At 47.8% G+C, this 13516-nt stretch overlaps 1 protein-coding gene across 1 annotated transcript in view; it reads right to left on the reverse strand.

Moving 5' to 3' along the window:
- PSMD2 (proteasome 26S subunit ubiquitin receptor, non-ATPase 2) overlaps positions 1-13516 on the reverse strand; it is a 63164-nt gene that overhangs the window by 44965 nt on the left and 4683 nt on the right. The window contains exons 4-11 of the mRNA XM_063916623.1: positions 12524-12645; positions 11600-11824; positions 11219-11377; positions 10725-10869; positions 10582-10642; positions 10346-10492; positions 10150-10256; positions 9732-9859 (exon numbers count right to left, since the gene is read on the reverse strand). Of these exons, the coding sequence (XP_063772693.1) occupies positions 9732-9859; positions 10150-10256; positions 10346-10492; positions 10582-10642; positions 10725-10869; positions 11219-11377; positions 11600-11824; positions 12524-12645 (1094 nt within the window). The remainder of the gene's footprint in view (positions 1-9731; positions 9860-10149; positions 10257-10345; positions 10493-10581; positions 10643-10724; positions 10870-11218; positions 11378-11599; positions 11825-12523; positions 12646-13516) is intronic.

Here is a 13516-nt window from a genome sequence, read left to right on the forward strand (position 1 = left end):
CCCCTTCTTCCAGGTTTGCAATCACTGCTCTGAGTGACTCAATTTTGAATTTGAACCTCTGTATGTAAGTGTTCAAAGATTTTAGATTTTAAAATCGGTCTCACCGAGCCGTCTGGCTTCGGTACCACAATAGTGTGGAATAATACCCCGTTCCCTGTTGCAGGAGGGGTACCTTAATTATCACCTGCTGGGAATACAGCTTGTGAATGGCTTCCAAAACTGCCTCCCTGTCAGCGGGAGACGTCGGTAAAACAGACTTTTGGAAACGGCGAGGGGAATACGTCTCGAATTCCAATTTGTACCCCTGAAATATTACCTGAAGGATCCAGGGGTCTACTTGCGAGTGAGCCCACTGCGCACTGAAATTCACTGAGAACGGGCCCCCACCGTGCCTGAACTTGTAAAGCCCTAGCGTCATACTGAGGGCTTGGCAGCGGTGGAAAAGGGTTTTTGTTCCTGGGAACTGGCTGATCTCTGCAGCCATTTTCCTCTCCCTCTGTCACGAGCAGAAAAGAGGAACCCTTTTGTCCGCTTGCCAACCAGGACTGCGCCTGATAATACGGCGTCTTATTTTGAGAGGCGACCTAGGGTACATCCCCTTTTTTAAGGCAATACTTCCAAATGCCGTTTGGAATCCCTGACCACTTTACTAGAATACAAAGCACTTATACTTGATGCCAGTCGGCAAATATTCCGCTGTGCATCATGCATATATAGAAAAGCATCTTTTAATTGCTCTATAGGCAATAATATACTGTCCTTATCTAGGATATCAATATTTCCAGTCAGGGAATCCGACCACGCCACCCAGCACTGCACATCCAGGCTGAGGCGATTGCTGGTCGCAGTATAACACCAGTATGTGTGTAATTACATTTTAGGATACCCTCCTGCTTTTTATCAGCAGGATCCTTAAGGGCGGCCATCTCAACAGAGGGTAGAGCCCTTTTCTTACAATCGTGTGAGCGCCTTATCCCCTGTAGGGGGTGTTTCCCAACGCACCCTAACCTCTGGCGGGAAAAGGTATACTGCCAATAACTTTTTAGAATTATCAATTGTTATCGGAGGAAAACCCACGCATCATCACACACCTCATTTTATTTTTCAGAGTCAGGAAAACTATAGGAAGTTTTTCCTCACCAAACATAATACCCCTTTTTTGGTGGTATTCATATTATCAGAAAAGTGTAAACATTTTCCATTGCCTCAATCATGCAATGTGTGGCCCTATTGGAAATCACGGTTGTCTCTTCACCGTCGACACAGGAGCCAGTATCCGTGTCGGCGTCTGTATCTGAGGTAACGGGCGCTTTAGAGCCCCTGTATGAGACATCTGGACATGCACAAGCTGAGTAGCCGGCTGTCTCATGTCAACCACTGTCTTTTATACAAAGCTGACACTGTCACGCAATTTCAACAGTACATCCACTCAGGTGTCGACCCCCTAGGGGGTGACAACACTATTACAGACACTCTACTCCGTCTCCACATCATTTTTCTCCTCATACATGTCGACACAAAAGTACCGACACACAGCACACACACAGGGAATGCTCTGATAGAGGACAGGACCCACTAGCCCTTTGGGGAGACAGAGGGAGAGTTTGCCAGCACACACCAGAGCGCTATATATATACACAGGGATAACCTTATATAAGTGTTTTTCCCTTTATAGCTGCTGTATTGTTTATACTGCGCCTAATTTGTGCCCCCCTCTCTTTTTTAACCCCTTTCTGTAGTGTAGTGACTGCAGGGGAGAGCCAGGGAGCTTCCCTCCAACTGAGCTGTGAGGGAAAATGGCGCCAGTGTGCTGAGGAGATAAGGACGCCGAGAAAGGGGCGGAGCCTATCATCCGTTTTTCTATATGTTTTGGCAGGGGTTAAATGCATCCATATAGCCCAGGAGTTATATGTGATGCATTTATTTTAGCCATATAAGGTTTTATCGATTTATTGCGTCTCAGGGCGCTGCCCCCCCAGCGCCCTGCACCCTCAGTGACCGGAGTGTGAAGTGTGCTGAGAGCAATGGCGCACAGCTGCGGTGCTGTGCGCTACCTTATCTGAAGACAGGATCGTCTTCTGCCGCCGATTTCACCGGACCTCTTCGCTCTTCTGGCTCTGTAAGGGGGACGGCGGCGCGGCTCCGGTGACCCATCCAGGCTGAACCTGTGATCGTCCCTCTGGAGCCAATGTCCAGTAGCCTAAGAAACCCGATCCACTCTGCACGCAGGTGAGTCCGTTTCTTCTCCCCTTAGTCCCACGATGCAGTGAGCCTGTTGCCAGCAGGTCTCACTGAAAATAATAAACCTAAACTAAAACTTTCACAAAGAGCTCAGGAGAGCCCCTAGTGTGCACCCTTCTCGTCGGGCACAGAAATCTAACTGAGGCTTGGAGGAGGGTCATAGGGGGAGGAGCCAGTGCACACCAGCTAGTCCTAAAGCTTTCTTTAGATGTGCCCAGTCTCCTGCGGAGCCGCTATTCCCCATGGTCCTTACGGAGTCCCAGCATCCACTAGGACGTCAGAGAAAAACTACAGGTAGTTTTTTCTCACCAAACATAATACCCTTTTTAGTGGTACTTGTACTATCAGAAATGTGTAAAACATTTTTCATTGCCTCAATCATGTAACGTGTGGCCCTACTGGAAGTCACATTCGTCTCTTAATCGTCGACACTGGAGTCAGTATCCGTGTCGGCGTCTGTATCTGCCATCTGAGATAGCGGGCGTTTTAGAGCCCCTGATGGTCTTTGAGACGCCTGGACAGGCACAAGCTAAGTAGCCAGCAGTCTCATGTCATCAACCGTCTTTTGTAAAGAGCTGACACTTTCACGTAAATCCTTCCATAAGCCCATCCACTCCGGTGTCGACTCCCTAGGGGGTGACATCTCCATTATAGGCAATTGTTCCGCCTCCACATCATTTTCCTCCTCATACATGTCGACACAGTCGTACCGACACAGCACACACACAGGGAATGCTCTGATAGAGGACAGGACCCCACTAGCCCTTTGGGGAGACAGAGGGAGAGTATGCCAGCACACACCAGAGCGCTATATATATATGTTGGGTTAACACTATACAGAGTGTTTTTCCCCCTTATAGCTGCTGTTTATATTATACTGCGCCTAATTAGTGCCCCCCCTCTTGTTTTACCCTTTTCTGTAGTGCAGGACTGCAGGGGAGAGTCAGGGAGACGTCCTTCCAGCTGAGCTGTGAGGGAAAATGGCGCCAGTGTGCTGAGGAGATAGGCTCCGCCCCCTTCTCGGCTGACTTTTCTCCCGCTTTTTTCAGGAATCTGGCAGGGGTTAATATACATCCATATAGCCCTGGAGGTTATATGTGATGTATTTTAGCCAGCCAAGGTGTTCATATTGCTGCTCAGGGCGCCCCCCCCACCAGCGCCCTGCACCCATCAGTGACCGGAGCGTGTGGTGTGCATGAGGAGCAATTGCGCACAGCTGCAGTGCTGTGCGCTACCTTGGTGAAGACTGATGTCTTCTGCCGCCGATTTTCCGGACTTCTTCTTGCTTCTGGCTCTGTAAGGGGGCCGACGGCGCGGCTCTGGGACCGGACTCCGAGGCTGGGCCTGTGTTCGGTCCCTCTGGAGCTAATGGTGTCCAGTAGCCTAAGAAGCCCAAGCTGGCTGCAAGCAGGCAGGTTCGCTTCTTCTCCCCTTAGTCCCTCGATGCAGTGAGCCTGTTGCCAGCAGGTCTCACCGAAAATAAAAAAACCTAAAACTAACTTTTCCTAAGAAGCTCAGGAGAGCCCCCTAGATTGCACCCAGCTCGGTCGGGCACAAAAATCTAACTGAGGCTTGGAGGAGGGTCATAGGGGGAGGAGCCAGTGCACACCAGGTAGTCCTAAAGCTTTTCTTTTGTGCCCAGTCTCCTGCGGAGCCGCTAATCCCCATGGTCCTTACGGAGTTCCCAGCATCCACTAGGACGTCAGAGAAATAAGAATTTACTCACCGGTAATTCTATTTCTCGTAGTCCGTAGTGGATGCTGGGGACTCCGTAAGGACCATGGGGAATAGACGGGCTCCGCAGGAGACTGGGCACTCTAAAGAAAGATTAGGTACTATCTGGTGTGCACTGGCTCCTCCCTCTATGCCCCTCCTCCAGACCTCAGTTAGAAACTGTGCCCGGAAGAGCTGACATTACAAGGAAAGGATTTTGGAATCCAGGGTAAGACTCATACCAGCCACACCAATCACACCGTACAACTCGTGATAACCTTACCCAGTTAACAGTATGAACAACAACTGAGCATCACTCAACGGATGGCTCATAACAATAACCCTTTATTAAGCAATAACTATATACACGTATTGCAGAAAGTCCGCACTTTGGACCGGCGCCCAGCATCCACTACGGACTACGAGAAATAGAATTACCGGTGAGTAAATTCTTATTTTCTCTAACGTCCTAGTGGATGCTGGGGACTCCGTAAGGACCATGGGGATTATACCAAAGCTCCCAAACGGGCGGGAGAGTGCGGATGACTCTGCAGCACCGAATGAGCAAACACAAGGTCCTCCTCAGCCAGGGTATCAAACTTGTAGAACTTTGCAAAAGTGTTTGAACCCGACCAAGTAGCCGCTCGGCAAAGCTGTAAAGCCGAGACCCCTCGGGCAGCCGCCCAAGAAGAGCCCACCTTCCTTGTGGAATGGGCTTTCACTGATTTTGGATGCGGCAATCCAGCCGCAGAATGAGCCAGCTGAATCGTGCTACAGATCCAGCGAGCAATAGTTTGCTTTGAAGCAGGAGCACCCAGCTTATTGGGTGCACACAGAATAAACAGCGAGTCAGTCTTCCTGACTCCAGCCGTTCTGGAAATATATATTTTCAAAGCCCGGACTATGTCCAGCAACTTGGAGTCCTCCAAGTCCCGAGTAGCCGCAGGGACCACAATAGGTTGGTTCAAATGAAACGATGATACCACCTTTGGGAGAAATTGGGGACGAGTCCGCAATTCTGCCATGTCCATATGGAAGATCAAATAAGGGCTTTTACATGACAAAGCCGCCAATTCTGATACACGCCTCGCCGATGCTAAGGCCAACAGCATGACCACTTTCCACGTAAGATACTTTAGTTCCACGGTCTTAAGTGGTTCAAACCAGTGGGATTTCAGGAAATCCAACACAAAGTTAAGATCCCAAGGTGCCACTGGTGGCACAAAAGGGGGCTGAATATGCAGCACTCCCTTTACAAACGTCTGAACCTCAGGCAGTGAAGCCAGTTTTTTTTTTAAAGAAAATGGATAGGGACGAAATCTGGACCTTTATGGACCCTAATTTCAGGCCCATAGTCACACCTGACTGTAGGAAGTTCAGGAATCGACCCAGCTGGAATTCCTCTGTAGGAGCCATCCTGGCCTCACACCAAGCAACATATCTTCGCCATATACGGTGATAATGCTTAGCTGTTACATCCTTCTTAGCTTTTATCAGCGTAGGAATCACTTCATCCGGGATGCCTTTTTCCGTTAGGATCCGGGGTTCAACCGCCATGCCGTCAAACGCAGCCGCGGTAAGTCTTGGAACAGACAGGGCCCCTGTTGCAACAGGTCCTGTCTGAGAGGCAGAGGCCATGGGTCCTCTGTGATCATCTCTTGTAGTTCTGGGTACCAAGTCCTTCTTGGCCAATCCGGAACGATGAGTATTGTTCTCACTCCTCTTTTTCTTACTATTCTCAGTACCTTGGGTATGAGAGGAAGAGGAGGGAACACATATACCGACTGGAACACCCAGGGTGTCACTAGCGCGTCCACAGCTATCGCCTGAGGGTCCCTTGACCTGGCGCAATATCTTTTTAGCTTTTTGTTGAGGCGGGACGCCATCATGTCCACCTGTGGCAGTTCCCATCGATTTGCAATCTGTGTGAAGACTTCTTGATGAAGTCCCCACTCTCCCGGGTGGAGGTCGTGTCTGCTGAGGAAGTCTGCTTCCCAGTTGTCCACTCCCAGAATGAACACGGCTGACAGTGCTTGTACGTGAATCTCCGCCCAACGAAGAATCTTTGTGGCTTCTGCCATCGCCACCCTGCTTCTTGTGCCGCCCTGGCGGTTTACATGGGCAACCGCCGTGATGTTGTCTGACTGAATCAGCACTGGTTGGTCTCGAAGCAGGGGCTCCGCTTGACTCAGGGCGTTGTATATGGCCCTTAGTTCCAGTATATTTATGTGCAGACAAGTCTCCTGACTTGACCACAGCCCTTAGAAGTTTCTTCCCTGAGTGACTGCCCCCCATCCGCGGAGGCTTGCATCCGTGGTCACCAGAACCCAGTCCTGTATGCCGAACCTGCGGCCCTCGAGAAGATGAGCACTCTGCAGCCACCACAGAAGAGACACCCTGGCCCTCGGGGACAGGGTGATCAGCCGATGCATCTGAAGATGCGATCCGGACCACTTGTCCAACAGATCCCACTGAAAGATCCTTGCATGGAACCTGCCGAAGGGAATGGCTTCGTATGAGGCCATCTTTCCCAGGACTTGCGTGCAGTGATGCACCGACACCTGTTTTGGTTTTAGGAGGTCCCTGACCAGAGTCACTAACTCCTGGGCCTTCTCCTCCGGGAGAAACACCTTCTTCTGTTCTGTGTCCAGAATCATACCCAGGAAGGGCAGACGCGTCGTAGGAATCAGCTGCGACTTTGGAATATTCAGAATCCAGCCGTGCTGTTGCAACACTTCCTGAGAGTGTGCTACGCTGAACAACAATTGCTCTCTGGACCTTGCCCTTATGAGGAGATTGTCCAAGTACGGGATAACCAATACTCCTTGCTTCCGAAGGAGTACCATCATTTCGGCCATTACCTTGGTAAATACTCTCGGTGCCGTGGACAGACCAAACGGCAACGTCTGGAATTGGTAATGACAGTCCTGTACCACAAACCTGAGGTACTCCTGGTGAGGTGGATAAATGGGGACATGCAAGTAAGCATCCTTGATGTCCAGAGATACCATAAAATCCCCCTCTTCCAGGCTTGCAATGACCGCTCTGAGCGATTCCATTTTGAACTTGAATTTTTTCATATAAAATGTTCAAGGATTTTAAATTCAGAATGGGTCTTACCGAACCGTCCGGTTTCGGTACCACAAACAGTGTGGAATAGTAACCCCTTCCCTGTTGAAGGAGGGGGACCATTATTATCACTTGCTGGAGGTACAGCTTGTGAATTGCCGCCAGGACTACCTCCCTTTCCGTGGGGGAAGCTGGCAAGGCTGATTTTAGGTAACGGTGAGGGGGAGTCACTTCGAACTCCAGCTTGTATCCCTGAGATACAATTTGTATAGCCCAAGGATCCACCTGTGAGCGAACCCACTGGTTGCTGAATTTTCGGAGACGCGCCCCCACCGCTCCTGGCTCCGCCTGTGGAGCCACAGCGTCATGCGGTGGACTTAGTGGAAGCCGGGGAGGACTTTTGTTCCTGGGAACTAGCTGCATGGTGCAGTTTCTTTCCTCTACCCCTGCCTCTGGCAAGAAAGGATGCACCTCTGACCATCTTGCTTCTCCGAGAACGAAAGGACTGCATTTGATAATACGGTGCTTTCTTAGGCTGTGAGGAAACCTGAGGCAAGAAAGTCGACTTTCCAGCTGTCGCTGTGGACACAAGGTCCGAGAGGCCGTCCCCAAACAATTCCTCACCCTTATAAGGCAAAACCTCCATGTGTTTTTTAGAATCGGCATCCCCTGTCCATTGCAGAGTCCATAAGACCCTCCTGGTAGAAATGGACATTGCATTAATTCTAGAGCCCAGCAGGCAAATGTCCCTCTGAGCATCCCGCATATATAAGACGGCGTCTTTTATATGGCCCAGGGTTAGCAAGACAGTATCCCTGTCCAGGGCATCTATGTCCTCTGACAGAGTATCTGTCCATGCTGCTACAGAGCTACACATCCAGGCTGAAGCAATAGCTGGTCTCAGTAGAGTACCAGAGTGTGTATACACTGACTTCAAGATAGCTTCCTGCTTCCTATCCGCAGGATCCTTTAGGGCGGCCGTATCCTGAGACGGCAGGGCCACCTTCTTAGATAAGCGTGTCGGCGCCTTGTCTACCCTAGGGGAGGATTCCCAACGTAACCTGTCCGTTGGCGGGAAAGGGTACGCCAGCAGTAATTTTTTGGAAGTCACCACTTTCTTATCAGGGGAACTCCACGCTTCTTCACGTAACTCATTTAATTCATGTGACGGGGGAAAAGTCACTGCCTGCTTTTTCTCCCCAAACATATACACCCTCTTGTCAGGGACAGGGTTAACCTCTGAAATGTGCAATACATCTTTCATTGCAATAATCATGTAGCGGATGGCCTTGGTCATCTTAGGCTGTAATTGTGCCTCATCATCGTCGACACTGGAGTCGGACTCCGTGTCGGCATCTGTGTCAACCATCTGAGATAGTGGGCGTTTATGAGACCCCGACGGCCTCTGAGTCGCCTGGGCAGGCCCGGGTTGAGACCCCGGCTGTCCCAAGGCTGCAGCGTCATCAAACCTTTTATGCAAGGAGCTTACATTATCATTTAAGACCTTCCACATATCCATCCAATCAGGTGTCGGCCCCGACACCACATTTATCCGCACTTGCTCCGCCTCCACGTAACCCTCCTCATCAAACATGTCGACACAGCCGTACCGACACACAGCAGACACACAGGGAATGCTCTGACTGAGGACAGGACCCCACAAAGGCCTTTGGGGAGACAGAGAGAGAGTATGCCAGCACACACCACAGCGCTATATAACCCAGGGATATTCACTATATTAAGTGATTACCCAATAGCTGCCGATTTTATGTCTTTTGCGCCTAAATTTATGTGCCCCCCCCCCCCCCCTCTTTTTTACCCTTCTTGTACCTGGATACTGCAGGGGAGAGCCTGGGGAGCGCCCTTCCAGCGGAGTTGTGAAGAGAAAATGGCGCTGGTGTGCTGAGGAAGAAGGCCCCGCCCCCTCAGCGGCAGGCTTCTGTCCCGCTTCTGTGTGAAAAAAAACGGCGGGGTTTTTTACATATATACAGTGCCTGACTGTATATATGTAGGTTATGCCAAAAAGGTACTTCAATTGCTGCCCTGGGCGCCCCCCCCCCCAGCGCCCTGCACCCTACAGTGACCGGAGTGTGAAAGTGTGCTGGGAGCAATGGCGCACAGCTGCGGTGCTGTGCGCTACCTTAAATGAAGACAGGAGTCTTCAGCCGCCGTTTTCGCCGTCTTCAAGCTTCTGTTCTTCTGGCTCTGCGAGGGGGACGGTGGCGCGGCTCCGGGAACGGACGATCGAGGACAGATGTCTGTGTTCGAACCCTCTGGAGCTAATGGTGTCCAGTAGCCTAAGAAGCGCAACCTAGCTGTAGACAGGTAGGTTTGCTTCTCTCCCCTCAGTCCCTCGTAGCAGTGAGTCTGTTGCCAGCAGAAGCTCACTGAAAATAAAAAACCTAACAAATACTTTCTTTTACTAGCAGGCTCAGGAGAGCCCACTAGGAGCACCCATCTCTGGCCGGGCACAGATTCTAACTGAGGTCTGGAGGAGGGGCATAGAGGGAGGAGCCAGTGCACACCAGATAGTACCTAATCTTTCTTTAGAGTGCCCAGTCTCCTGCGGAGCCCGTCTATTCCCCATGGTCCTTACGGAGTCCCCAGCATCCACTAGGACGTTAGAGAAAAAATGTACTCTATTAAAAAAAAAGTAATCTTTCAGTCTTCCATAAAAGACACAATAGTATGGTCCTCACAATACTCACCCAAAGATGGCACCAAGACGCATTGTGTTGCTATTATGCAGAACATAGTCTGATAGAAGAGCCAAAGCTGGGTCACACTCATTTCTCACTCCAGAATTCACAATCCCACAGGCCAGGAGAGCTCCAGACTTTACAAGAATATAGGTAGAAGAAAGGATTACGTATCATACATTAAGATTAAACAGACTGATGAAACCAAGACAAAGATACAAAAAATATACAAAAGCTGTAAATAAATGTAAAAATAATTGTTACAAGCCTAGAGGCACCAACACTGAAAGGTAAGGAAAAACCCAAGGCATGCCTTTCAATGAGAGGGAGAAAAAAAATGGTCTGTAGTATGTGGCATTAATGCTGTATGTGCATGTTGCCAAAACCAGTGCCACCATAAGGAGAATCTGGTTGCAAGTAAACTCACCTTGATATAGTCTTCAGAGGAATATAAGTATTTGTCTATTTGAGTCAGTCCTCCATCCACATCCCACAGAAGGATCATCCCCAATGAAGCGGCAGCACTTAGCATTCCTAATAATAAAAAGGATTAAGAGTGACACACAGACACTATAAATTGTAAAATGGAGACAACAGTAGCTTCTATTATGCCAAACTCTTACCATGATCCTTGTTCTTATACAGCCATTTGTTGCCATCATCTGTCAGTAGCTTGTCTTGACCAAATGCTGCATTAACAAATCCATTCACGAATGATGAAGCCAAATTCATTCTAGCTGAATCCACTTGTGATCCACTGCCTCCAAATCCTATTGAAGAAATGACACCTTATAAGAGACACATACACCAACATATGCGCACTTCCCTCCAACTTCAGCAACCAACCCCTGTAACTCACGGTTATTCTCTAGATGTGTCTTGTAAATATCATCTGGCACTTTGGGCTCCATAATATCCAGCTAAAGAGAATAAAAATGATACAATGAGGCCTTTTACAGCTTAAAGGGACCTCTGTAAGAGGCATTTATTTGTGTCACTCACTTCACGAGCCAGTGCTAGGAAATTGCTGTTAAGTTGGACATTGGACATAATTTCCGTTAAATCTTCATACTCTTCCACATCCTCATTCAGACTGAGGTATACTCCATGGCGGCCTAGCATAAATGCCATTTGTTTCTGGATAACCCTGCAAAAAGCAATTTAAAAATGTTAGCAGACATTTTAAAATTAAAACAATTCACAAGGACCTGAGAATGAGTCACATTATAGTACTAGTAACATAGCAGGACCGGGGCTTGTTGGAAAGGACCGGGTTGGCCGCCACTCCCCCTTACCCGTCAGCAGCAGCCTCTCTCCCTAGCGCTGTTGTGTGCTGGGTTGCAGTGGGACCAGGGAAGCTGCTTTAGCAGCAGTAGTCTCCTCTGCCTGTGCAGGGTGAGCGATCACACTGATGTATTTTTGCAACAGGTTTATTAAGAAATGTTAAGACTACATGAATAGGACCGTAAAAATAAAACCAGGACATTGCAACTTACACATCCTTGCAGGAAGTAAAGATGTCCTCCACAAGCTCCATGTCATTGAGGATCAGAGCAAGGCGCAAAGCCTCTGGATAACGGTTGAACTTGCGGAAGATGGCAAGGGCACATCGCAAGAGAGCGGAGTTCTCAGGCTCAGGAACATAACTCACACAACTGCGTGGAAGCATAGGCATCACATTAACCACATCACAAACAGATAATAATGTACTCCAGGTCTATAGCACACAAGATAAAGAAAATACACAGACTAACAGATAATAATGATTGAGAAGACATAATAAAAGGAAACCTATAGTTTTATAGACAGGAAAAATAAATCATTTCCAGTAGCAAAAACACTGTCCTCAATTGACCTTGCTGGTACGTGAGACTCACCTTGTCAAATAGAGGCAAACTTTAGCATAGGCATTATCATCAATGTATTTTTCCAGCATGTCCATCTGCTCTATCTCCATCAGCAGGTCACAGGCCTCGTGCTCAGCATTGTGTGCCATATTATATGGAACAATCTCCTTCACCAACGTCAGCAGAGTGTCCCGTTGAGATTTATCAGACTCTTCCACCTCTTGCCATTCCTTAGCTACCTCCCCAGCCAAGTGCCTAGCACACAAACACATAGGCTGGTGAAAAGGCTCCAGTGCAGACTTCATACAATGACGGTTTAGAAAACACACAGTAGAGAGGATTATAGTCAGAAAAAAAAAAGGCTATTTTGATACATTCGTAAAAAGCCATAAAAAGCACAAAAAACAAAGGGAGGACAAATAATGCTAAATATTCCGAATGTCAACTTGATACAGCACACCCTCGCCAACTGTGAGATTTTTATTTTCACATTCAGAGAAAGCTACTAAAATGGTGCATGAACTACATAACCAAACATCAGGAATGACCTGAAGAGCTGAAGATGTAAAGCTTAGAGGAGAGCAAGGGAGAACTGGCGTGTCTAAATGTTTCTACTGAAAAAATATTAATAGAATTCAGGAATGCAGTAAGTTACAAAAACTTGTATTACGAAGGGGATACACTATGAAATTAAAGTGAGGATGACTGGTAAGTAAAATAAGGATGAGTTTTGTTACAGAAGTGTTAATCTATGGAATGGTCTACCAGCAATTGTATTAGGGACTCAGAGAAAGAATTCAGGAATGCATATGACAAACACCGCTATTTGGAAGACTTAACAATATAAGCTACCACACAAAAAAATAAATAAAACATAACAGCAATAATAATAGTTAAACAAAACGATAGTGTGGACGTGTATTACCTTTACACATGAATGGTATATTGCCTTACCTTACATACTCATGACCCCATGATGCCAGTTCCTCCTGTGAGCCTAGCAGTCTGTATTTTAGGCACTCCCTCTCTCCACTCATGGTCATAGCAAGAACAGAAATTATATCAGCAGCAAAACGCTGAGAAAACACAAGATACAATTATAAACTTTAATAGGTGTCAAATAAGACTGATGTACCGCTAAATTCTCTACACAGACACCAAGTGACTACTTTAATACTTATTGATGTAATAGTGTATTGGTCAACAATGTATCTTCAGAAGTACCCGGTTTTGCCAAGCTGTCAAAGTGAGACAGATGAGGTCTATTCCAAATAGCCTGACCAATCTTATCCCACAGTTTTTATGGATTAAGATCTAGGGGAGATATCATGCTGCTATAGCTCTTCCTACTTCGCCTGTTATTAAGGGGAAGCAGGAAACAATAATGCCAAGATATATTAACAACTCAGCAGCCTGGGAAGAAAACTACCACCCCTGACGTACCCTGCAAGTCTCGCAGCACATCAACCTAGTGTTAATGCGCTGCAACTGGTCTCCTGGCCAGTCACAGTTTGCATGCGCAAGATTTTGCAAACATTGCGAGATCTTGTGTGCAAACAGACCACCACAGATGCCACTGTTAGACAGAACACAGCAGGTAAGCCTGCCAACTTATGAAAAAAGTCACAAGAGAGCCCTTATAAATTTGTTTTAGTAACATCTGAATGATTTTACATTACCAATCATTAGATGTTTGCAGATACCCTAGAGAAAAGTGATTTTATCTAAGCGGTTTTCATACATGTCAATGTAGGTGCCAAACAGTGCTGGTTACAGCGTCTTTCACACTAAGGGGTCTAATCATGTAGAAAACGAAAAACAGAATTGCTACTTATCACTATACATCGCATCCCTTCGATGCGATGTACAGCTGTAATAAGTAGCAATTCATGTATACTTACCCTTCCGACGATGCGCTGCGGTGTCTGGGGCTCCTGCGGTGAGGTC

The sequence above is a fragment of the Pseudophryne corroboree genome, chromosome 4 (genome assembly GCF_028390025.1).
Source record: "Pseudophryne corroboree isolate aPseCor3 chromosome 4, aPseCor3.hap2, whole genome shotgun sequence".
NCBI classification, from domain to species: Eukaryota; Metazoa; Chordata; class Amphibia; order Anura; family Myobatrachidae; genus Pseudophryne; species Pseudophryne corroboree.